The sequence below is a fragment of the Passer montanus genome, unplaced genomic scaffold, assembly GCF_014805655.1.
Source record: "Passer montanus isolate IOZ18808 unplaced genomic scaffold, ASM1480565v1 scaffold55, whole genome shotgun sequence".
NCBI classification, from domain to species: Eukaryota; Metazoa; Chordata; class Aves; order Passeriformes; family Passeridae; genus Passer; species Passer montanus.
In genome coordinates this window covers 2,212,543-2,234,041 of record NW_024370485.1, presented here as the reverse complement: position 1 = coordinate 2,234,041, position 21,499 = coordinate 2,212,543, and the positions used below count along the sequence as shown (strand labels likewise).

Below are 21,499 nucleotides of genomic sequence, written 5' to 3'. Positions count from 1 at the left end.
CACACCAGCTCTCGTGACAATCCATCCCCTCGATGCTGTGGGTTCCTGAGATTGTATCGCACTCTTCCTCCACTTCTTCCAGGGCTTCCTGTGAAGCGCTGCCTGTGACTCCAAGTGTCTCGATCTTCAAAGCTCTCCTTGGCCCTGAGCCTACCCTGGGAGCCAGCTACCTCCCAGATGTATCCACCGCCACGGCTTATGCCCCTAGGTCTGCTGAGAACTGCTTCTGCCTCTGTCTAAGCCCGAGAGGGTTTCAGAAATCAGGTTCCATAGTGGTTTCTAATCTAGTTGAATTCAAGTTGTACTCAGGCCCAGCTCTTCCCCCGAGCTGGGAGAGGGTGCTCTCCCCGGCAGGCCGCCCTGCTGCCCGGGGAGCGCGGAGCCGGGGCCCGGAGCTTCCGCGGCGTGCGCGGGCCCCGCCCCGAGCCCCGCCNNNNCGGGCTGGCGGCGGCGGCGGCGCTGGGAGCGGCCGCCCCGATGTCGGGTCCGCGGGGCGCCCTGCAAGCCTGGTGCCGCCGGCAGTGCGAGGGCTACCGCGGCGTGGAGATCCGCGACCTCAGCACCTCGTTCCGCGACGGACTGGCCTTCTGCGCCATCCTGCACCGCCACCGGCCCGACCTCCTGTGAGTGCAGGCCGCGCCTCGCCCGCCGCTCGCCCCGGGCGCCGCGGGGCCCGGCTGCCGCCCGCGGCCGCTGCTGGCTGGAGGAGCGGGGGGCGCGGAGCTTTGGGGCGCGGGACCCCTGGGACCCCCCTTTCCGGAGGGGTTGGGCCGCCTGTGCCCGGCAGCGATCGTGGGGGGCTCTCGGCGGGCTCACAGGGGTTCGGGGGGATGGAGGAACCGTGGGAAACAGCTCCGGGCTGGCTGGCCGGGAAGCGCCCTGAGCATGGACATGAGGGGCTCAGCGGATGTGTCTCTGTTGCGCTGATGTGCTGGTAGGGGATGTGCTGAAAGAAGATGCTGTCGAGAAGTAGTTGGGACTGGGAATGAAGGATTCCATGTTCCCAGGCAGTGCTCAAAGCCAGATTGTATGGAGCTCTGAGCATCTTGGTCCAGTGGAAGGTTTCCCTGCTCGTGGCAGCAGGGTTGGAATCAGATGATCTTTCAGGTCCCTTCCAAGCCAAATCATTCTGTCACTCTGTGTTTCAGCGAACAACCTGCGGACCTGGTCCTGCAGACCTGTCAAGGTCAGGGTTAGCAGAAGTTGTGTGATATAAGGGTGGTGAGAGCATGGACGTGGACTAGGTCCAAACACCCTAATGGGAGCAGCGCCTACCGGAGAAGAGACATGGTGTTGGTATCTGGGTGTGGGGGTGTTTTGCCTCAACATGAGGTGAGCTGTCACACTTCAGGAGGGCCAGAGGCCTGTCCTGCACAGCGAGATTCCCAGCTGCCAGAGACAGCCACTCTGAACTTTGTAGAAGCCTGGACCAGATTGCTGCTTGCATTTGCTTCTAGCTTGTTTTCCCCAGATGCCACAGTGAAAGCAGGAGGTAGCAAAAGCCAGTAGGGGTATTGAGCCTCTGTAGCGTCCCCCAACCTGGGTGTCTCTGGATTCTAGCTTGTTTTCCCCAGATGCCACAGTGAACCTGGGTGTCTCTGGGGGGGAATGTGAGTTTCAGTAGGCAGACAGTGAGTTTGGGATTGCTTGGGGGCGCCGTGTCAGGCTGGAGAAACTGGCTGAGCCACTGGAAGGAATCTGCCCCGACCTGCGCTGTAACCCTGTGTCCCCGGCGGTGCCGGGAATCCGGCGCCCATCTGCTCTAATCCCTGGTGGCCCTTGCAGGGCAGGGAGGCATCGCCCACCCCGCTGTGCCTGCGGCGTGCACGCGCTCCTTGGGCTGCCGCTAAAGCCAGCCAGGGGGATGCGTCCTGTCACGTTCTGCTCTGGCACTGGTGGCTCTTCCTCTGAGGCTGCCCATACTGACCGAGTTCTCTTTCCTGAGCTGGCCTCAGGAAGGCCTTTTGCCATGACAGCAACCTCGGTCAGGCAGAGGGTTGGCTGTGGTCTCCACTGTGGGGCTGTGGTGTCCGTGAGAGAGTGGAACAGGCCGATGTCCTCACAAGCTGAAGCTGAGCAGGTAGGCTGGAACCTGAGCTGCCGCCTGCTGTGTTTCAGGTGGCTGCCCCAAAACCCTCAGCATGGTGTTCTGGAATGACTGAGAGCCAAGACATACGGTGTCTTTGCATCACATCTCTGGGTCTTGAAGGAGCTGTGTGGTCTTGTGTCCTGCAGCTCTTGTATGGTATGGCTCACTCTGACTAGCTAGAATGGCGCCTCTGAAAATGCTCCCAGTTGCAAAGCTGCTGGGTGGGAACAGGCAAATTAAGGACAGGAGCACTTGCAATTTTTTTTTTTTTTTTAATGGCACTAAGAAGGCTGAGAACTGAAAAGCAGAGGTTCAGTAAAAGCTTATGATAAACACCACTAAAACCACCTGATGGTTTCCCATTAACCATAGTTACCATCCCATTAAAGCAGAGGCTGCTGCTCTTAAGTTGTCAGTGGGCTTAAATCTGCTCCTGGCAGATGTCCTAACTACGTGCTTCGCAGGTTCTCTGCACGAGCTGCTGGTTGTAGAGACAAAGCCCAGGGCCTTACAAGGACATGGCATGTTGTAGAAGGATTTTCAGACTGCCGTCAGGAGAGTAGCATCATTTCATCTGATTCCAGCTTCTTCAGCCTGTCCCGATTTGGAAGTGGGAAGATTGGATCAGAGGCACTAAATCTCCTGATGGCAGAGGAAAAGTGGTTGCCCTTCTTTTCTTCTAAAGTGCTTTCAGTCAGTGCAGTAATGGGACTTGGCAGGGATCTGAAGTGCCTTTCTGACCTTTTGTGGTCTTCCTTTTTGCGGGGCTCTCCTGGCCCACACGAGACAGCTGCGCTGCTCCCCGAAGGCTGGAGTTCCTCTGAGCTCCACAGAACTGTGAGTTCCTCTGCTTCCCTGCTTCCCACTGGCTTCCCCTGGGATTGCAGAGAGGAGGGATGGGCACATCCATAGGAGGGCTGAGCTGGAGCTCTTATCTACCTGTGTGACACTGCTCCTCTGCCACCCTGATCCTCTGGCAATGCTGCTGGGGTGGCTGTCAGCCTATCCCAGTTTTCTGACCTTGCCTGGATGCACCCCTGTTGTGCTGCTGTGCTGGGAGGGAACACACTGAGGAAGAGGCTCATGAAAGACCATATGGGTAAGTGAGACTGAGGACAGTTTTCCACATGACTCCTGATTTGAGCACAGTCACCATGGAATAAGGCAAATTGGTGTCAGAGGGGTGTGCTCCCCTGGAGAGCTTTGGAGCAGCTCCCGCAGAGCTCTTGGAAACACTATAGATTTGGGCTTTCTGAAAGAAGTAAACTGGAATTCCTCAGTGTCTGAGGAACTGAATTCAGCTAAAAGTGTCTTGAAGTGACCACCAAGAACGAGGTGCACACCTCCAGAGCCTGTGTGTTGAACCATGCAGATTAAAATCCCTGACTCCATTGTTGTAGGCACTTCACTTGGCTTCATTTCCTTGCTGTCCCAGTCAGGGAAATGGGAAACTTGGATTTAGCCTCTGACTGTGCTGCTGGCTGTGTGATCTGGAGATGAGACATTTAATCTCTTCTCTTCCCTTTTCAGTTAAGCTGTCAACATTCAGACCAATTGACAGTGGACTGTGGGGATTAATGAGTTTGTTTGCTCAGTGCTCTAGAAATTGAAGCATGAAATTAGTGTTTACAAGGCATTTGCTACAGATTAATGAAGCAAAGAGCATCTTTCAGCATCTCAGGCTGTACAGCCTCCCTGGCACACAGGGAAGGATCTTGGCATTCAGGGGTGAGAAGAATAAAGGAGTATGGCCTTTGGAGTGTATGGAGGCTTGAGGAAAACAGGAGATGAGAACTGTTTTAGAAACACTGTTTTGTGTCCCTAGAGCCGTGGGTTTGGTTACAGGCAGCATCAAAAATCTTGTTTGTCCCTTCCCATGTACTGCCTGCATTTCTCTGACAAGACCTGGAAAGCTGAATGGCTTATTATGTGGCACTGCCTTAAAGTGCTCATGATTTATATTTGAGGAATCCAGGAATTTGCTCTGGTTTTAGCTGTACGGCACACCCTTCCCCCTTCCCTGGATCTGCTGTACTCCCTGGCAGCTGCCCTAAACCCTGGAGTGCTTAGTGGCTCTGCATGTATCTAATTAGGTGTTTGGGATGTTATTTGCATAGAAATATTACTCCGGGATATCGTACAACAGCGGGGTTTGCTGAGTCAAGACAGTTGTTCAGCTGGGATAGCCAGAGTCTTGCCTGTTCTTACATCCAGTCCCTTGGATGGGTATGTTGGCAGGAGAGGAGCCTGAGCAGGGCTGGATGAAAGACTGCTGAGATCAGGGCAAGGAAATAATGTGACATGCAGCCACATGTCACAGAACTGCGAGATGGCAAGTTCTGGGCTCTCTGCAGAGGAGGTGGTTTATAGAGGGGAAAGGGGTGTGTCTGGAGTGACTTTTCCCATGCCTGAGAGGCCATGCTCCTTGCACATTGGTACTGGGAGCTTGCCTGGAGCCACAGGGATGCCACGTGACCAAATGGCATATGGGAGTGCTCATGTCAGGAGCAACACAGGTCAGTGTGGTCCTGCTTGGCTTATCAGAGAGGGAGCTGGAAAATGCAGTGGAGAGGAACTGAATAAACTGAGCCCTGGGGCCATGTACTGATGGACTTCAACAAAGCTGAGTCTGCAATCCTACATTAGTGGGAAAGAATCTTCTATTCCCTTGCTGCTTGGTAAACCCTCAATACCTCTTGAGCTTCACATCCTCTGCTGACATCTGCTTTTCCTAATGGAGTTGCCTTGGTATAATAAAACAGCTTTGGTTTGCTGGGGCAGAGTGGAATGGACACGATGTTTTGTCTGTCAGAAAATACTCTCCCAGCTCAGCCCACCAAGGAGTCTTGGAGCTTCCAGCTACACCACTCCCATATCCTGAAAGTGAAGGCATTCAAAATGAAGGTCATGAATGTTTAGAGGGCAGTTGATATATAACTTTGCTGTCATTGCTTCTCCTGTGTTCCAAGTTGGCATTTTCTTTAAAAGGCAAAAAAAATACTGCAAGGTTAAAGGACTTCTCTTGGCAAAAACAAAACAAAACTTCAGGAAAAAAACATCTCCCAGTGGAGACTAGTTATAATTACAAAAAATGGCAGTGGTTTTGACATTAAAGCATAGGCTGCAGCTGAAGCCTTTGCTCACCAGCATGTGGAGAAGGAAAAGTTGTGGTATTTTGAGCACTCTGAGCTGGGTGCATGTATCCACGTGAGCTTTCAGGAAGGTAACAGAGCTGAACATCCAGCCCACCTTTCTGTGTGTCTGCAGCATTTGCTCCTGCAGCAGCGAGTGGCTGCAGCTTCGTTCGTCTGTGAGGAAACGGCACCAGCAGCCTCTTGCTTTTGAAGGGAGGAAGTGTAATTTTGTGGTGGTGTAGGCAGCTGGGAAAACCTTCCTGAGCTCATCACAGACTTCCTCTGCAGCCTTGGGAAAGCTGCGTGAGGGGCTTCGAGAAGGGGCTGGCTGCCCTGCCATGTGGCACCGCGAAGGGTTTGTTGGTGTTCAGGAAAAGGCACTAAAATCCAGAGGGGGATGGAGGAAGGAAGTTCCTGTAGCCCCTCTCTGCAGGTGCCACCTCACCTGGATTCTGCACACCACCTTTGGGGTGGGAATACATTCTTCTCTCTAGTCTGAATTGTCCTTTGGCACGTCTCTGTGGTCTTGGGGTGGCTTTGATTGACCCTAGACCTCTCTGGACTGCATCCTCCTGTGAATCCAGCTGGCAGGCACACCGGGCTGCTGCATGAGGAGTTCTTTTGTAACAAAGCTGAGATCCTTGGCAGGAAGGAGCTGTAAGCAGTGCAGTGTGATGCTGTTTTCACACGTTATGCCCACACGGATGTGCAAAAGGCATAGCTAACACCTTCCTGCATTTCTTCCCCTCTTTTGAAAGCCTGCAGACTGTTTAACTTTCTGCCCTCTGCTTCCCTGGTGAAGGCGGCTAATCAGTCCCTGTGGGCAGGTTGAACCCTCAGAGGGCTCCAGGGGAACAAGTGAAATGGGTTGGAATAAATGGATCCCCTAGGTTGGAGACTGCTGGGATTCCTCTGTGTGCCCTGAGCAGCTTGCATTCAGCTCCAAGGGCTGCAGCAGAGGAGGATTGGTTGTGCACTGTGAATCTTTGGGGGAAAGCAAGGGCAGAAGTGCAGTTGAAGATCTTCTGTGTCACCCCAGATTCCTTGGGGTGGTGCAGGCAGGTTTGTCTGAGGACCCTCATAGACCTGTATCTGTCCCTTTCTCTTGAGGTGAGTGGTCTGTATCCCCATCCACCTCTGGTTGTGCCTTGGAAAAGCAAGTGTGGGGTCATGTCATGCAATCTTTGGTACAGCAGTGTGTGGTGCTAATTGAAACGTGGCCCTGGTGTTTCTGCAGCCGTCAATCTCAAGGGCAGAAGCGGTAATGAGAGACAACAACAACATTTTAATTTCCTGGTCACCACCCTTTTGGGACTCGCTTGCTTTTTTTAATTGCAATTTCCCGTTGGTTTCCCTGTCCCGTTACAACCTGAAATCTGCTTTGCCAAGGTTTTATTTATCTAGGATCTTACGTGTTGAGTTGTTGTAAGGTTGACTGTCCTGGGAATCTACATGTGATGGCATAGGGGCACTTTTCCTGTGCATTTCATGTGGCTATTTTGTGCTTTCTCATTTCAGAGACTTTGATTCTCTCTCCAAAGATGACGTCTATGAGAATAATCGCTTGGTAAGTTCCCGTTCTGCAGTGCACAGAAGGAAGAAATTATGTGAGAATGACTTGATGGAGGTCATGTAGTGTGGGAGGAATTTGTGACAGTGCTGAGGGTATAAGAAGAATCTGTGTTTGTAAGTAACAGGCAGGAGCTTCTCTGGAAACAAGGGAATCTGAAACATCAGCTTTCAGCCTGGTTATCCTAATAGTTGCCAAGACAACATCTCAGGTGAAGATTTAAATGGTGCAACATCTTGACTCAGTTGTTCCAGATTTGCAGGCAATGGAAGCAGGAAGCTGGTTTTACTTCAGGCATCAGCAGAGAGGAAGGTGATGCTGGATCCTGGTCTGCAATGTTCCCGTCTTGCTTGGGACAGCTGGAGCCAGTAGCAGAAGCAGGCAGTGTGGAATGGGGAGATGCCCAGCCCCAGGGGCTAGTGGTAGGACAGAGCAGCAATAGCCCTGTTTGTTTTAAATGACAAAAAGACCTAGTTGCTGCAGGCTCTGATAGTCTGTGGAAAGGCACAGCCCATCACCTTCCCAAGATCAGTTATGCTACATGCAGATATCTTAAGGGTGGATGTCGAGGATGAGGCCAGACTTCAGTGGTGACCAGCAACAGGAGAAGGGGCAATGGGTACAAACTGAGTTACAGGAATTCCTCAGCTGAATATGAGGAAAAACTTTTTACTGTGAGTGTGACAGAGCACTGGACTAGGCTGTCCAGAGAGGAACTGGAGTCTGTTGCTCTGGGGATATTTAAACCCCAGCTGGATGTGATTTTTTGTCACCTGCTTTAGGTGAACCTGCTTTAGCAGGGGTTTGGACTAGATAATATCTGAGGTCTCTTTCAACCCCAGCCATTCTGTAATTCTTTGAATTGGGATTTACAGGATTAGGCCTGTCCAGCTGTGTCCTGGCACGTCCTTTCCTACACCAGTTGGCCCTTTTCAGTCATTAGCAGCTTTTCCATTCAAGACCCACACAATGGGTATCTTGTCCTATTAGAGACCTCTCAGGTGAGATCTCTCTTCGCTCCTTGCTCCTTGCAGCCTTGTGTTCAGTAAGACTCAGTCCAGAGAACTGGCTTAAAGCCAGGCTGAGCAGAGCAGGATGTCCATGGGGGGCACTTTTCTACCCCTAGTATGTACTATATACTGCAAATATCCATTTTCTTTTGTTTCTCCATTCCTTTCCTTTATATCTCACATCCTGCACAGCACCTCATGCCCCACAGACTAGGGGCATTCAGTCTTTACCCACTCCCAGTACCTTTACTGTGCACCTGGTACCTCACCATTCAGTGCCCAAACCACTGTCATCTCTTCCTGGCTTACTTTTCTTCATTCCCTGCCGTAGCCTTGCATCTCCCTGTCCCTGGGAGATCACTGTGGGTACGCTGCCCTTGGCTCAGCAGAGGGATGGCCAGTGTAGAGACAGTAATTCACACACTGACAAGTGGGAAACTCCCCAACAGCTTTTTTTCTGCTCCATTCCTTCCTTTTGAGTAGCTGTGTATGCAGTTGGAGGAGAGGGGTGCTTCTTATCACAGTGTCCTTGTTTCTGCTTGCTCAGACACAGAAAAGTACTGAGAGTACTGGCTTGTGCACGGCAGGGTGCTGGATGTTGAGCTGGGATGGCTCTGTTGATTGTGGGAGGAGAAGGTGTGGCACACCAGAGCATGAAAGGATGGTCAGTTTAGTTTCTGTGGGGTGAGCACTTGGGGTGCCTGGGGACACTGCTCAGTAGGGCTCAGTGTCACTGGAAGTACCTGCCAGCCCTCGGCCCTTCGTGGTGCCAGCCAAGACTCTGCCAGGCTCTTGCGTGAGGGCACTGCTGGTTGAACTGAAAAAAAAAACAAACCACTGAGTTTTTTTTGTGAAAACTTGAAGGGAACCTTGCTTCTGTTGTTACTCTTTTAGTCAAGCAGCATGTTCAGAAGCCTCTGTCCATAAGGGATGCCATAGACTCACTATTTAACCTTCCCTAGGGTCCTTCCAATTTGATATTTCTGTTATTTTTCATCAGTTTTCTTTCCTTAATGCCTCTGTGCTGTTCCTGCAGGCCTTTGAGTTGGCAGAGCGGGAGCTGGGCATCCCAGCCCTGCTAGATCCCAATGATATGGTCTCCATGAAAGTCCCCGACTGCCTCAGCATCATGACTTACGTGTCTCAGTACTACAACCATTTCAACAACCCCAGCCAAGGTGAGTGTCCTCCCACCCCTCAGGCTTCCAGTTTGCCCCTGTTTGAGTACAGGAAACCCAGCACAGCCTTGTGCTTCCTCCTTCCTGTGGCAACTGGGGGCTATGTTTGTGGGGAAGGGGAGAGGAGAGGTAGTACCTGCCTCTCCTGCATCTTGCTGGTGCCCTTGAGGAGGGCCTGGAAGAGAGAGTGCATTGGGGTGAGGTTTCACAGGAGGTGTGGGGTGATGTAATAGCTCAAGCTGTGGAAAAAGAAACGCCTTTCTCCTCCCTCTGCACTGCATTCCTGCCAGCTCGGGTTGGGCCACCACCCCTGGTGCTCACCAAAACCCTTTGTGATCTGCTCTAACCTGCTAAAATAGGAGAAAGTGAAATAGGAGCCCATCTACCACAGCTAATTTTTTGACATAGGTACATGTAAAGTGTCTGGAGGACAGGGAGTGGAGCCAGGCTAGAATGTTTCAAATCAGCTCATTTGTCCCTACGACTGCAGCCTGAGCTGAGTGCTTTGAGACAGCTCTTCCCAGACATCCTTTGGCTGGGTGGCGATGAGAGCTCCAGGTCTCCTCTGTTTCAGTCTGTAGCCACTACATCAGATAAATCTCTTCCACTTGTATGTGCTTCTCCAGGGATGCTGGTCTCCAGACAAGGAATCCTGCTGGGGCCTGGTGTATGAGCTCCAGCCCCGACAGCAAGAGATGCTTCACAGACTGCTGACAGCCTGGAAGCCCTGGGGCCCAGTGGGTCACAACAAAGCATCAGCAGCTACCCCAGCTGCTCTGGGCTTTGAGTGTTGCTTAGGGAGTCAATTACAAGGAAGCCAAGCAGCACGTGATGAGCAAATAAAATCACAGTGAGAGGCTGGCATCCCTGGGCCACAGAAGGGGATCCACAGCAGGCCAGGCTCTCTGGCAGCCTCACAGCTGACCCATTATTAGATTGTGTTTGTCTCTTCCACCTAAAATAAGCACTGAAGTTTTGGGAGAGGCAGGTCTCATCCTATGTCACAAGGCTGGATGATTTTATTTTTTTTCCCCTCCCCTTCCCGCACACGGGTGGTGTGAGTCACCGCTGCTCTCCACGCCTGATCCTCCTTCCCTCTTGCCTCCAGCCAGCGTCCCTCCGCCTATGAAGCGACCAACTGCTGCCTCCTCTCCTCCTCTGCTGTCCCACAAGACCCCTGTGGCTGCAGTTGAGAGTCCTTCAGCACCACAGGTACCTAATTTCTTGGTAAACTTTCAAAGACAGCCTGAGGCAGTGGTAACCCCTGCGCTGCAGGTGAGGAGATGGGAAAAAGCCTGTCACAGAGCCATGAATCTCTGCAGGGGCCTGCCCGTGTGTTTTGAGGGTGAGGGGTGTTTGGGATTTTGTTTCCTTGTGGGATCCAGCTGAGACCAATTTTTCTTTATGAGTCTGTGGACTGTAATTTGTCCATGGCAGGCAAGAGGTTGGGCAGATTGGTGCTGGGTGTCCTTCCTATGTGGAAATAACCTTGTAGATGAGAAAAGGGCAGGAATGTGGGACTAGAAGGGCAGAAAAGATGCCTCTTATTTCAGTTTTTAGCAATTGTCTGGGATGGGACCTTTTTCAATGTTTCCCAGGACCCTGGTGCAGGGGGTATAGATTAGTCCCTTCCACAGCCCTTCAGCTGTAGACAGGGCCAAGGCTCCTTTTGAAGCGGCCCCTTCTAATTTGGGAAGAGGCAGCCTGCCTGTGCCTGGGCTTGAGGGCAGCTGTTCCGTGCATTGTCAGCCCCTGAGGTCAGCCCCTGGGTTGTGCCACGAGCGCTCAGCCTTGCACAGGAGCAGCTGCTCCGGGGAGCAGCTGGCGGCGCCCGCGCTGAGCCGCCTGTGCGTTGTGTCCCAGGCCGATGTCCCCTCGGAGCGGTCGCGGCGCAGCGCGCTCAGCAGCACCTGTGCAGCCTGCCAGCAGCACGTCCACCTGGTGCAGCGCTACCTGGCCGAGGGCAAGCTCTACCACCGCCAGTGCTTCAGGTACGTCGTGGCCGGGCCTGCCGGGGCAGCCTCTCTCCTCGGCACGCTGGGGTCTGTGGCCTGCTGCGCTCCATCTTCGAGTGTCTGCGTCCCTGGGCGACGTGGAACATGAGAAACAGTGCTTGAAATGAGAGTGAAGGTGTTCCATTTGCCTGCCAGCCCCCTGTCACAGAGGTCTGACTAGCCCCTTGTGTGCCTGTGCTCCATTGCTGTCCTGCTCCGTGCCTCCCTTGCTGACTTGTGCTTTCCCACTTCACTTAGTTGGAGTCCCAGCCTCCTGAGCTTCTCTGACCTCCATAAAAAGGATGCTCTACCTCTTTACCAGCTGCTTGCCCAGGACTACCCCCCTTTCCCTTCCATTGAGGTCTGAGCCATGACATCATCCTACAGACCTCCTTCCACCTACACTCCACATCCTCAACTGGATATACAGGCTTCCATGCTGCCTGGGTGGTGCTGAGCTCCCAGGGAGCATGCGGAGAGCTGCAGACTGTTAACAAACTGAGGAGCTCTCTGGTTACTCCCTGAGTACAGGTCCTTACCTGCAGCACCTGTGAAATCATTTCACTTTGCTTTCCCTGCTGTGATGATGAAGAAATGAGATCTCTCCCATGGGCCACAGGACAAGGGTTGGCATCTGGTCAGAAACATTGAGCCACTGGGAAGATTTGGGAGGCCTCATTCACCTGCCTAAGCCAGTTGGCGATGTGCTGTACAAACAGTGTCACAGGAGGGCAGCTGAGCTGGGGCCCATCAGGCTTCCCACCTGCAGCTGGGACAAAAACAGGAGTTTTGGGGTGCAGGTGCAACCTGCACTTTCCTCATGGGCCAGGAAAAGGAGAGGTACCATGTCTGCCGTGGCACAGCTCATAGCCCTTCAGACTGAGCAGGGAGATCCCTATAATTTAATCCCAAATATTTTGCCTCCTGATTGTTTTCTTGTCTATGTTCTGTTTTGTTTTGGTTTCGGTTTTTTTTTTTTCTTTCCTGTGCTGATTCATGGACGGTATTTGGTCAGAAATGTGCTATGGCAGTGGTTCCTGTGGGCTGATGGAGACAAACCCAAAGCAAACCACTTTCTCCCCTTGTTTGAGCTTTCCACCTCCTCATTTCATCCTATCCCTTCTCTCTAGAGTCCCTATGTCCTCACACTTCTCTCAATTTTGAAAGGAAATCCCAGTCAACTAGATGCCCAGAGCAGAATTCCTTGCCAAAACTATCTGCTGGCAACATAGGGCAGCCAGCTGCTGCAAGCACCAGGTATTCAGACAAGAAGGAACAAGCTTGGTTTTCATGGGAATGCTTGATCAGCCCCTTGCCTTTGGCTGTCTTTCACGTATGCTATCCACCTCCCTTCCCAGGTGGAGAAGGACTGACTTGGTTGCCAGTGCTTTGTATGTCATTTGTGCCTGGAGGAATTAATTAGGAAGCATTCAGAGGCTCAGAGGGGGAAGAGAGGATGATCCAAGGAGATGTGGCAGACAGCAAAGGACAGGGAAGCTATTAGCCCAGTTTCAACAGGCCAAGCAGAGTGTAAGAATGGCCCTGCTGCCTAAGGCCCTTGTCCTTCCAGCCAAAAGCTGTGGCCCAGCAGGATGCCACAGTCAGCATTACTGAGGCTGAGCATCAGACCAGGCCAGGCTTGTGTGTTCCTTCTCCTGAGTACTCTGGAAGCCTCCAATGCAGGAATTTCCCGAATAGAAATTGATGTAATTTTATTTAATTATCAGTCCTGGGGAGTTGTTGTTTTACAAACAAATGTGTCTGACAGTTCTTTAATGTGCCAGGACCCGTAGCCTCCCCGTGCCAGTTCTGAACCAGTTACTCCCTAATTCCAGTTGATATTCACTGTTTCATGTCTGTGAATGGTTGATCCCTCTCCCTGTTCCGAGTGGAAACCACACCATATCCTGATACCAACTGTCACCCTTCTGCATCTGTTAAATCCTTTCTGAGATGAAGGAAGAACTCAAATGGGTGCAGTATTTGAGTTGTGAACTTGCCATGGGTTCCTACAGTGGCCTGGTTACATTTCTCTACTTCTCTTTTTTTCCCAAATGACTTCCCCTGGGGCACTCTAGGATTTAATCGCAGGGGTAAGAACTAACTCTCCCTACAAGGGTCTTCCAGGTGTGTTGCCTTCTGTGAAGGGCAGGGTAGCATCCCCCATTTCATGGTGCTCTCTCTTCTCATTGGCAGGTGTAAGGAATGCTCCAGCACACTGCTCCCGGGGTCCTACAAGCCTGGGTCAGAGGCAGGGACTTTTGTCTGCACGCAGCACCGTGGTAAACTGGCCGTGAGCGGGAAGGCAGAGAGGAGGCCCAGCCTAGACCGACAGTCACCAGAGCCAAGAACTGAGACTGGGGCTGACAGCATGGGAGAGAATGCCCTCCAGGCAGGAGCAGAGGTGGGGAAGGATGATGGTGACTCCCAGGAGAGTGTGGCAGAGACCTCTACGCCTGCAGAGGGCCTTGCTGGCCCAGCAGAGAAGGACAGCACAGCCAGCAAAGCAGAGACACCGACAGCCCCTGCTCACACTGGCAGTGGGGCACCTGTCTCCCAGACTCCCCCCAGGCCTCCGATCCCCAGCAAGCCTGCAGGGCTCAGCCAGGACAAAGCCAGCTCTCTGGATGGACGGCTCAGAGACTCTCGTCCCACCCCAGCCCCACGGAAGGCCACTGATGCATCTGCCCTGTCGCCTCCAGCCTCCCACCCTGTCCCCCGGCCCAGGTCCGCTCTGCAGGGCGAGGGCAGCGACTGTGGGCCGGGCATGGTGAACGGTAAGAGGGCAGGGTGCTGGCAGGGCTTACTCCCCACATCCTCAGTGGTGAGGTGCTTGACTGCAGGCTGGCTGAGTTCCCTTCCTTCTCTGCAGCCTGACACTCTTCTGCCTCCAATAAGTCTTTGGCTCAGACACCAGGTCTTTGATTGTCAGCAATTGCCAGCCATCCCCATAGCAAGGACAGCAGTACTATATTTTTCCTGCCTGCCTGCTCCCTTGTACTTCTCCAGAGCTCTCCAGAGGCAGCAAGCCAGTGTGGAGGGAAGTTGGTAGAGCTGGAGGAGTTTGCACGTGTGGGAAAAGAGGGGCATGTCAGTTCTCCAGGTGCAGCTCCCAGGAAGAAGTAGGGGAAAAAAGGCAAAGGGGATGTTTGGGGTTAGCTGGCTGCATCCACTGTGGGAGAAATGCCATGGGGTCTTCAGTGGGTGGGAATAGCCACCTTCCTGTGGGAAGGTATCTAAGGTGCCTCATGTTGGTTTAACCTCTTTCTTCATGTCCTTTTGGTGTTGTGACAGTCTGACTCTATGTCTTTCTAGGTCGGGTACCTGAAACCAGCCCCCCTGTCCCAAAACCTCGAGGGAGACCCTGCTCCTCTGATCGGTACGTCCCTCTGTTTGCAGATCACCTGAGAACTCCATAGCAAGCTGGGGCTATGGGACAGCACAGCTGTGGTCTTCTCTCCCAGCTCCACCAGCTCCTGCTCTTAGGAGGATGTGGGCATTGACCAAGTTCCTTTTCCAATAGGTGCTAGCCCAGCATGATCAGGCCAACAGTGTTCATCCGTACCTCACAGGGCATTTTTCTCTTATTGTAAAGAGTTTGAGAGCTTCAGAAAGGTGTTTCTGTGGCACAGGCAGATTGCCACATGCCTTCTGAAATGGCCCTGCTTGTGGGTGCTAAGAAGGGAACATTTGTCTGTCTTGTGGAGGGTTTGTCCTGGGAAGGGTGAGAAGACCAGCTGTGCCCATAAAGCTCAGCCTTTACCACTGCTTAGCAGATGGAGGCTGTAATATTCAGACACCAAAACACTGGGCCCAGCAGGCAAGTCAGGCAGGCTGTGTTTCCCTAAGGCCTGTAAGGTTGCCCACAGAGAGTGAGACACTGTGTTTGGGGAAGCCTAGGGCCATCCTTGGATGAGAAACCTGCTTCTGCATGGGAGACATCCTGCTCCATCTTTCCTTTCCCCCAAGGGCAAAGTCCGTCTCCAGTGCCTTGCCACCCCACCTTGTCTCTGCCATCTCGATTTTTCTTTCCCTTCTGCCAGTGGTGGAGCTGCTGCAAGAGCCAAGGACCCACCATGGATGGCCTTAGTGCAAGCAGAGCCCAAGAAGAAGCCAGCTCCCCCTCCTCCCCCAGGCAACAGCCATGAGACTCCAAGTAGGACTTCAGAGGAGGAGGATGGGGAGGAGGTGGGGAAAGCCAGGAGTGAGGAGAGCAGGTCTGATACCTCAGAGCCCAAACCGTACAACCCCTTTGAGGAAGAGGATGAGGAGGAAGTGGAAAGCGCTGTCACCCAAAAGAGCACACCTGAGCAGGAGCAGAGCGAGGCTGCTGCCAAACCTCTCCACCCCTGGTATGGCATCACTCCTACCAGCAGTCCAAAGGCAAAGAAGCGGCCAGCTCCACGAGCTCCCAATGCTTCCCCGCTAGGTGAGCTTCCTGCCACTCCTTTATCCCTCTTCTGCAGCCCCTGTGCATTCCCTTGGAGATTCCCCCTTCCCAGGTGCCTCTGCCTCACCCTGGCAGGCCAGGCCTTTATGCAGTGATGGTTGCATTAGTTTGCATTAGCTATGTCCTCTCTACCCACTGGAGCACAGCTTCTGCAGGCAAGATTTTACACTGACCCTTGTGTCCAGTGTATGCCACCCTCCCCTTCTGTCCTGGCTGTCCCTTCATTCCTCCCTGAGCTCTCCCTTTGCTTTGCAGCCCACCACCCCATCTCCAGGCTGTCACACTCTGAGCCATCATCCTCCACCCCGTCTCCAGCCCTCAGCCTCGAGAGCATCAACTCTGAGAGTTCAGCCAAGGTGCTGGGAGACACTGATGAGGCCTCAGTGCCCAAAAGCTCCTCGGAGCCCACTGTGCACATGCCAACAGCTGCCAAGACTTCCAGCGCTGATGCACCTCTGGCCAACGTCTCCTCCAGTGAGAGCCCTGCTGTCCCAGCCAGCCTCTCCACCAACTCCTCCTTCTCCTCGTCCAGCGAGCTGGCCAGCCTCAGTGGGGAGACGCAGCCCAGCACCCTGCACACCAGCAGGAGCACCTCCACTGGCAGCCTAAAGACCAGCCCCAGCCGGCTGCCCCCCAAGCCTCCAGCTGGGGCTAGCCCTACACCCATCCTCTTGGCTTCAGATGGGGGTGCTGGGAGCCCTAAGACATCTTCTTCACCCAAACCACAGCTGAAGGTGAGATGATGACCTTCTCCCCATCCAGATCACAGGGCTTTTCTCCCCCATCCATCACTCGGTCACAGGCCATCTGTGGGTCCAGGCTTGTCCCTTTGGTAGGCTTGATGTGTGACCCCCAGAAAGCAAGCTTCAGGCCTGTGTTAAATGGTGGCTCTGCTTGTACCCTGCCTACCCCATGTGCTAGAGAAGAGGCAGGATGTCACGTAGTCTGAGCAAATAGGAAGGGAACTGTGAAGGAAAATATTTCAGCATGCTTGTGAGAGAGAGGCTGGGAAGCTGCTGTCAAACAGGAGCACAGCAGTTTTTTTGACGAGGTGCTTGTGGAGATGAGTGCTGTGTTCCTCTTTTAGGAGCCTGTGGGGCAGGACAAACAGTAGTGCTGCCCTGTCTGCTCAATCCCACCTGTTGGGATCCCTTCCCTTCCCTGGATGCTCATGTGTCTGCTTTTGTCTGCCCTCTCCAGTCTTCCTGCAAAGAGAACCCCTTCAATCGGAAGCCATCACCTGCTGCCTCCCCCTCGGCAAAGAAACCTCCCAAGGGCTCCAAGCCTGTGCGTCCTCCCGCGCCAGGCCACGGCTTCCCGCTGATCAAACGCAAGGTGAAAGGGCCCCGGGGAGCAGGGAGGGAAAAGCTGGCTCTGTGCTATCCCGCAGGGCTGTAGCAGTCTGCAGGCTCCCTGCTGAGCCACGTGTGGGCAGGGATTACAGCAGGGGGCTGTGGCTGGGGAGCAGGGTGTGTAGGCGACGCCTTGTTCATGAAGGCAAGCCACGTGTGGGCAGGGATTACAGCAGGGGGCTGTGGCTGGGGAGCAGGATGTGTAGGCTATGCCTTGTTCGTGAAGGCACCATCATCTTCCTTTGCTCCACAGTGGGGTGGGGATTTCAGATCCACACTTCAGTGGAATACTCTGTTGTCCCCCTGGCCGTGCTAGTGTTGACCAGTCTTTGGATTAGCCCTGGAAACTGGAGTTTGGTGGTAATGAAAGTGTCTGATTTATGGTTTGGCAGGTGCAGACAGATCAGTACATCCCTGAGGAAGACATCTATGGGGAGATGGATGCCATTGAGCATCAGCTGGACGAGCTGGAGCACCGTGGGGTGGCCTTGGAGGAAAAACTGCGCAGTGCTGAGAATGGTGCGTGGGTTGGGCTGTCTGTGGGTGTGGGGCAGGACAGACCCTAGGGCTGCCCTCTCTCCAGCCGAGGAAATAGCAACAGTGACTTCTTCCCTGCTGATGCTGGGAAGAGGCTGTGCTGGCCTCCGGTGGGAGAAGAGATAGGGCCTCCGTGGGTCTCCGAGGAAATAGCAACAGTGACTTCTTCCCTGCTGATGCTGGGAAGAGGCTGTGCTGGCCTCCAAGTGGGAGTAGAGATAGGGCCTCTGTGGGTCTTAGAAACAGGCTGAGGTTGGGTTGGCTGTAGCCCAGTGCCCCTCCCCTGGCTAGGCAGAGCCCAGCCTGTTGCAGGGTGATGGGATCCACCAGGGCTGGGAATGGCTCTGAACTGTCCCTTTGCTTGGCAGACAACCCTGAGGACAACCTGCTTGTGGACTGGTTCAAACTCATCCACGAGAAGCACATGCTGGTGCGCCACGAGTCGGAGCTCATCTACATGTGAGTGTGGGCAGGCGTGTGGAGAGACACTGACACTCTCCTGGGAACCCTTTCTCAGCCCTCCTGAAATGGTGCTCCCAGGGGAGATCCTGACCTGGCCTTGCCTAAAAAGGGAGGGAGTAAGGGCAAGCAAATCTGTCCAGATGTGCTGAGAACTGACTCACAGTGTGTCTCCAGAGCCTCTGCAGCATCTACTCCAGGAAGGCCTTGAGCAGTCAGGGCTGGTCTTTACTGGTCCTTGGTTCCCTGGCTATACAGGACAAGATCAGCATCTTGATGGTTCTTTCCAAGCTCACCCTGTACTCTGGGATGACGTTCCACCTCTCTGGAGCCTTGCAGTGCTTGCCAACACTTCCCCCTTCCTTTGCAGCTTCAAGCAGCAGAACCTGGAGCAGCGGCAGTCAGACGTGGAGTATGAGCTGCGGTGCCTCCTCAACAAGCCAGGTAAAGCACCACTCTGGGTGTGCTTGCCCCATTTTTTTCATAGAATCATACACTATATTGAGTTGCAAGGGACCCACAAGGATAATTTTCCCCCTGGGCATCATCTCCCCTCTCTCTAGGTGGATCTCAGGTGAAGAGAATCAGATCTGTAGGGATGCCAATGCAATCAGCTGGCTCTAGAGACTCTGTCCCATCTCAATATATGTCCCAGTCTTGTGCAGGGATGTGCTCTTTTTGTCCCCAGGGAATGCCACATGCAGGGCTCTGTCCCCATAGTACTGCTACCCCACATGGCCCTGTAACATGGCAGGGTAGAGGGGTTTGTGCTGGAGATCTCTGCCCCGAAGCCCTGAATTTCAGTGCTCCTTCAGCCATGTAATTGCCTGTCCTTCCCTGGGGTTTGGCTGGGTAGAGAAGGACTGGACCGATGAGGACCGAGGGAGGGAGAAGGTGCTGATGCAGGAGCTGGTGACCATCATTGAGCAGAGGAATGCCATTGTGAACTGCCTGGACGAGGACCGGCAGAGGTGAGTGAGGAATGGGGTGAACTGGGGGAGAGGGGAAAGGCACAGCTTGTCTGACTCAGTGCCATGAGTGCCTTGTGGGGGTGTCTCAAGATGTCCATGTTGCTGATGTCTTTCCCAAGCTTCCAGTCCTTGTCTCTTTGAATGCTTTGTGTGGGAAAGATAGGACAGCACGTGCAGCCTGTGGGATTTATCCTGCTGATTGCAAATGCTCACAAGACAGTGATGGATGTGCCCCTCTATGGCTTCTAAGTAGGAGGCTCTCTAGCCTTAAACAATACAGCAGCTGTTTTCAGGGCTGAATTCCTGACCTCTTTCCCATTCTTTCTTTCAGAGAAGAGGAGGAGGATAAAATGTTGGAAGCCATGATTAAAAGGAAAGGTAAGAAACAAATGGGAAGCTTTTTGGTGTGATGTTTTCACTGCTGACCCCAGTAAGGAGCAGCACGAGCCATTTGGGAAATTGTGCGCAGGAGAGATTGAATCTGTTCTGTGTAGACTGGGGGGACTTTCCTGTAGGGCCAATAAAGTTGGAGGCACAGTTGTGCTGCACACCCCTGTTATCAGAGAAAGTGTGCATGCAGTGGAGGCCTTTGGTTCATGGCTGTCACCCTTGCTTGTTGTTATGAGTGTGTCTGTACAACTATTGACATCCCACAGTAACAACTTCCCTTTGCAACCCCAGAATTTCACAAGGAGACGGAGACAGAAAGCAAGAAGAAAGGCAAATTCAAGCCCATGAAGGTGCTTAAGCTGCTGGGCAACAAGCACGACTCCAAGAGCAAGTCACCCAAGGAGAAAAGCTAGAGCAGGGGAACACCAGCAGTGGGAGGGAACCCCGACTCACCTCTCCCTGGCCCTGGCTTGCCTCTCCCCCTGCTCCCTCCCCAGGCACCTGAGCTGCTGCCCCAGGGGGATGCCAGCCCTCAGCCCAGAGTGGGTGAGAATGACCAAAGCCCTCCCCTTCCCGGGGCTGTGGGGGAGCATGGCCATACCCTCCAAGCCCTCCCCTTCCCGAGGCTGTGGGGGAGCATGGCCATACCCTCCGTGAAGCCTTGTTAACAAGGTGGGGAGGAGACGGATTTGCTTTTCAGATGCGTTACCCAATTGCGTGCTCTTGTCATTAACTGAGAACAAGCAAAGGAGTTCCGTGTTTGTGGGAAAACTTGCACTAACTGCACCCCGTCCCTTCTCCCGCTCTAACTGTGACAGTTCCATGTGCCTCTGACTTCTGCCAGGAGGGGACTGGGCCTCCCTGTCCCTCCCTGTCTGCCCACTCTTGTCCCTTTTCTATTCCATTTTTAACTTCAGGAGAAAACTGACATTAGAATCAGGATCCTTTGGGTTTTACTGGCCTAAACTAAAAGGTTAAGAAAATACTTCTGCATCACAAGGCTCTAGAGCCATAGCCAAAAAAACAACTGGTGCCCTATTTATTTTGAGCTGTCCCCTCCCTCGAGTGCCAGGGGTGGGTGGGCTCCGTCCCAAGGCTCAGTGGACCCAAGGGGACAGCATACAGCTGCTAGGATGTAGCTCACGTGCCCTACTCAGGAACCCCCCTGCTGCTAAACACTGCTGACTCTGCTGCCTTCCTGGGGAGGGAGGACCTGTTCCTTTTCCAGGCAAGGGCAGAAAAGCTTAAGATTGACTGGGTGCCGGTGAGGGGCACTAAGCTTGTGTCCCTGCTCACTAGTGCCACCCTTGAGCGGCAGGGGAGAGAGGCGCAGTCACAACTGACCTTTACCCAGCTTCATCTGTGTATACTTTAAAAGTGTACAGATGTGGCTGCTTGTTTTTTACACCTCCTTTACTAGATGAATTCAAACCTATCCTAGAACTTTAAACCCCTTATTTTATTTGTCATGTGTGTGCGTGTGTGTACATCAGAGGAGGGAATGTGGGGGACAGTGTTCTTCCAACCATCCCTTCTTCCTTCCATTTTTTTCTGCCTTCACTTCCAAGATGATAAGTTATTTATTGAATTATTGGATCAGTCTCAATTAGAGTTCCATGGGTGTTTGGTTGGTCAGCTGTTCATCATGCCTTCTCATTAGCAAATTAGACATAACCAGCCCTGAGCCATCTGCTGCAGACTTCTCTAAAAACCCAACAGGCTTTAGCCAAAATGCTCTCGCAGCAGTGCCTTGCAAGGTGCCTGGTGTAGCATTCTGGAGAGGGATCCTCATTTCCCAAAACCAGAGGGACCCGAGCCCCTCCTCAGTCCCAGCGTGGTCCCTTGGCTGGGAGCTGGCCAGCTCGGCCCTGTGCTGGTAATGCCATCTCACCCTTGCCATACCCAGCAGGCTGATGAGGAACAGTGGTGGGGGAGAGGAGATCCCAAAGCACAGCTCTTCTCCAAGGAGAAACAAATCTGCTTTAGAGCCTGCTGTCACATCACTGTTGCCAAAGGCCATTGGGATTGCTGCAGCCTGACACCCCTTGGCCCTGTGCCCGGTCAGAAGTTTGATTTGTAAATTATACTGTACTAACCCCATGACTTCCATTCACCTGAACAGAAATAAAAGAAACATTGGATTTAAAAAATGATTGTGGATTAGGTTTCTGATTCCTTTGTGCACTCATGCTGTCCCAGGGCCAGGGCATGCTGCCTGGCTTTGGAAAGTGACTGAGTATTGCTAAGAAGCAGAGGATGAGATCTTAAGGAAATTGGAAACTGGACGTTATGCTGGGATTTCCACAGGAAAAGTTGGACATCATGCTTCAGCCTGCTGGAGGACAGAGATGTGGGTATTTATGAG

At 53.2% G+C, this 21,499-nt stretch overlaps 1 protein-coding gene across 2 annotated transcripts; it reads left to right on the top strand.

Moving 5' to 3' along the window:
* The first annotated feature begins 431 nt into the window (after positions 1–431).
* On the top strand, positions 432–21,287 carry MICALL1 (MICAL like 1). 2 transcript variants are annotated; one of them, XM_039725445.1, is made up of 16 exons: positions 432–623; positions 6,742–6,790; positions 8,840–8,981; positions 10,090–10,193; positions 10,845–10,972; positions 13,172–13,752; positions 14,291–14,354; positions 15,019–15,404; positions 15,681–16,159; positions 16,626–16,760; positions 17,170–17,296; positions 17,683–17,773; positions 18,144–18,217; positions 18,630–18,744; positions 19,076–19,122; positions 19,426–21,287. In XM_039725445.1, the coding sequence occupies exons 1-16, from the start codon at positions 478–480 to the stop codon at positions 19,545–19,547; spliced, it is 2,790 nt and encodes a 929-aa protein (XP_039581379.1). In that variant the 5' UTR covers positions 432–477; the 3' UTR covers positions 19,548–21,287. The 2 variants fall into 2 exon arrangements, with proteins under 2 accessions (XP_039581379.1, XP_039581380.1); XM_039725446.1 differs by lacking the exons at positions 432–623; positions 6,742–6,790 and having other exon boundaries at positions 8,866–8,981; positions 10,034–10,193.
* The last annotated feature ends 212 nt before the right edge of the window (positions 21,288–21,499 follow it).

Bases quoted from the DNA above. Each gene is read 5' to 3' on its own strand.
- MICALL1 (XM_039725445.1), top strand. From the start codon at position 478: ATGTCGGGTCCGCGGGGCGCCCTGCAAGCCTGGTGCCGCCGGCAGTGC. The intron at 6,791-8,839 runs GTAAGTTCCCGT...CTGTTCCTGCAG, and splicing joins TCTATGAGAATAATCGCTTG to GCCTTTGAGTTGGCAGAGCG. The intron at 16,761-17,169 runs GTGAAAGGGCCC...ATGGTTTGGCAG, and splicing joins TCCCGCTGATCAAACGCAAG to GTGCAGACAGATCAGTACAT.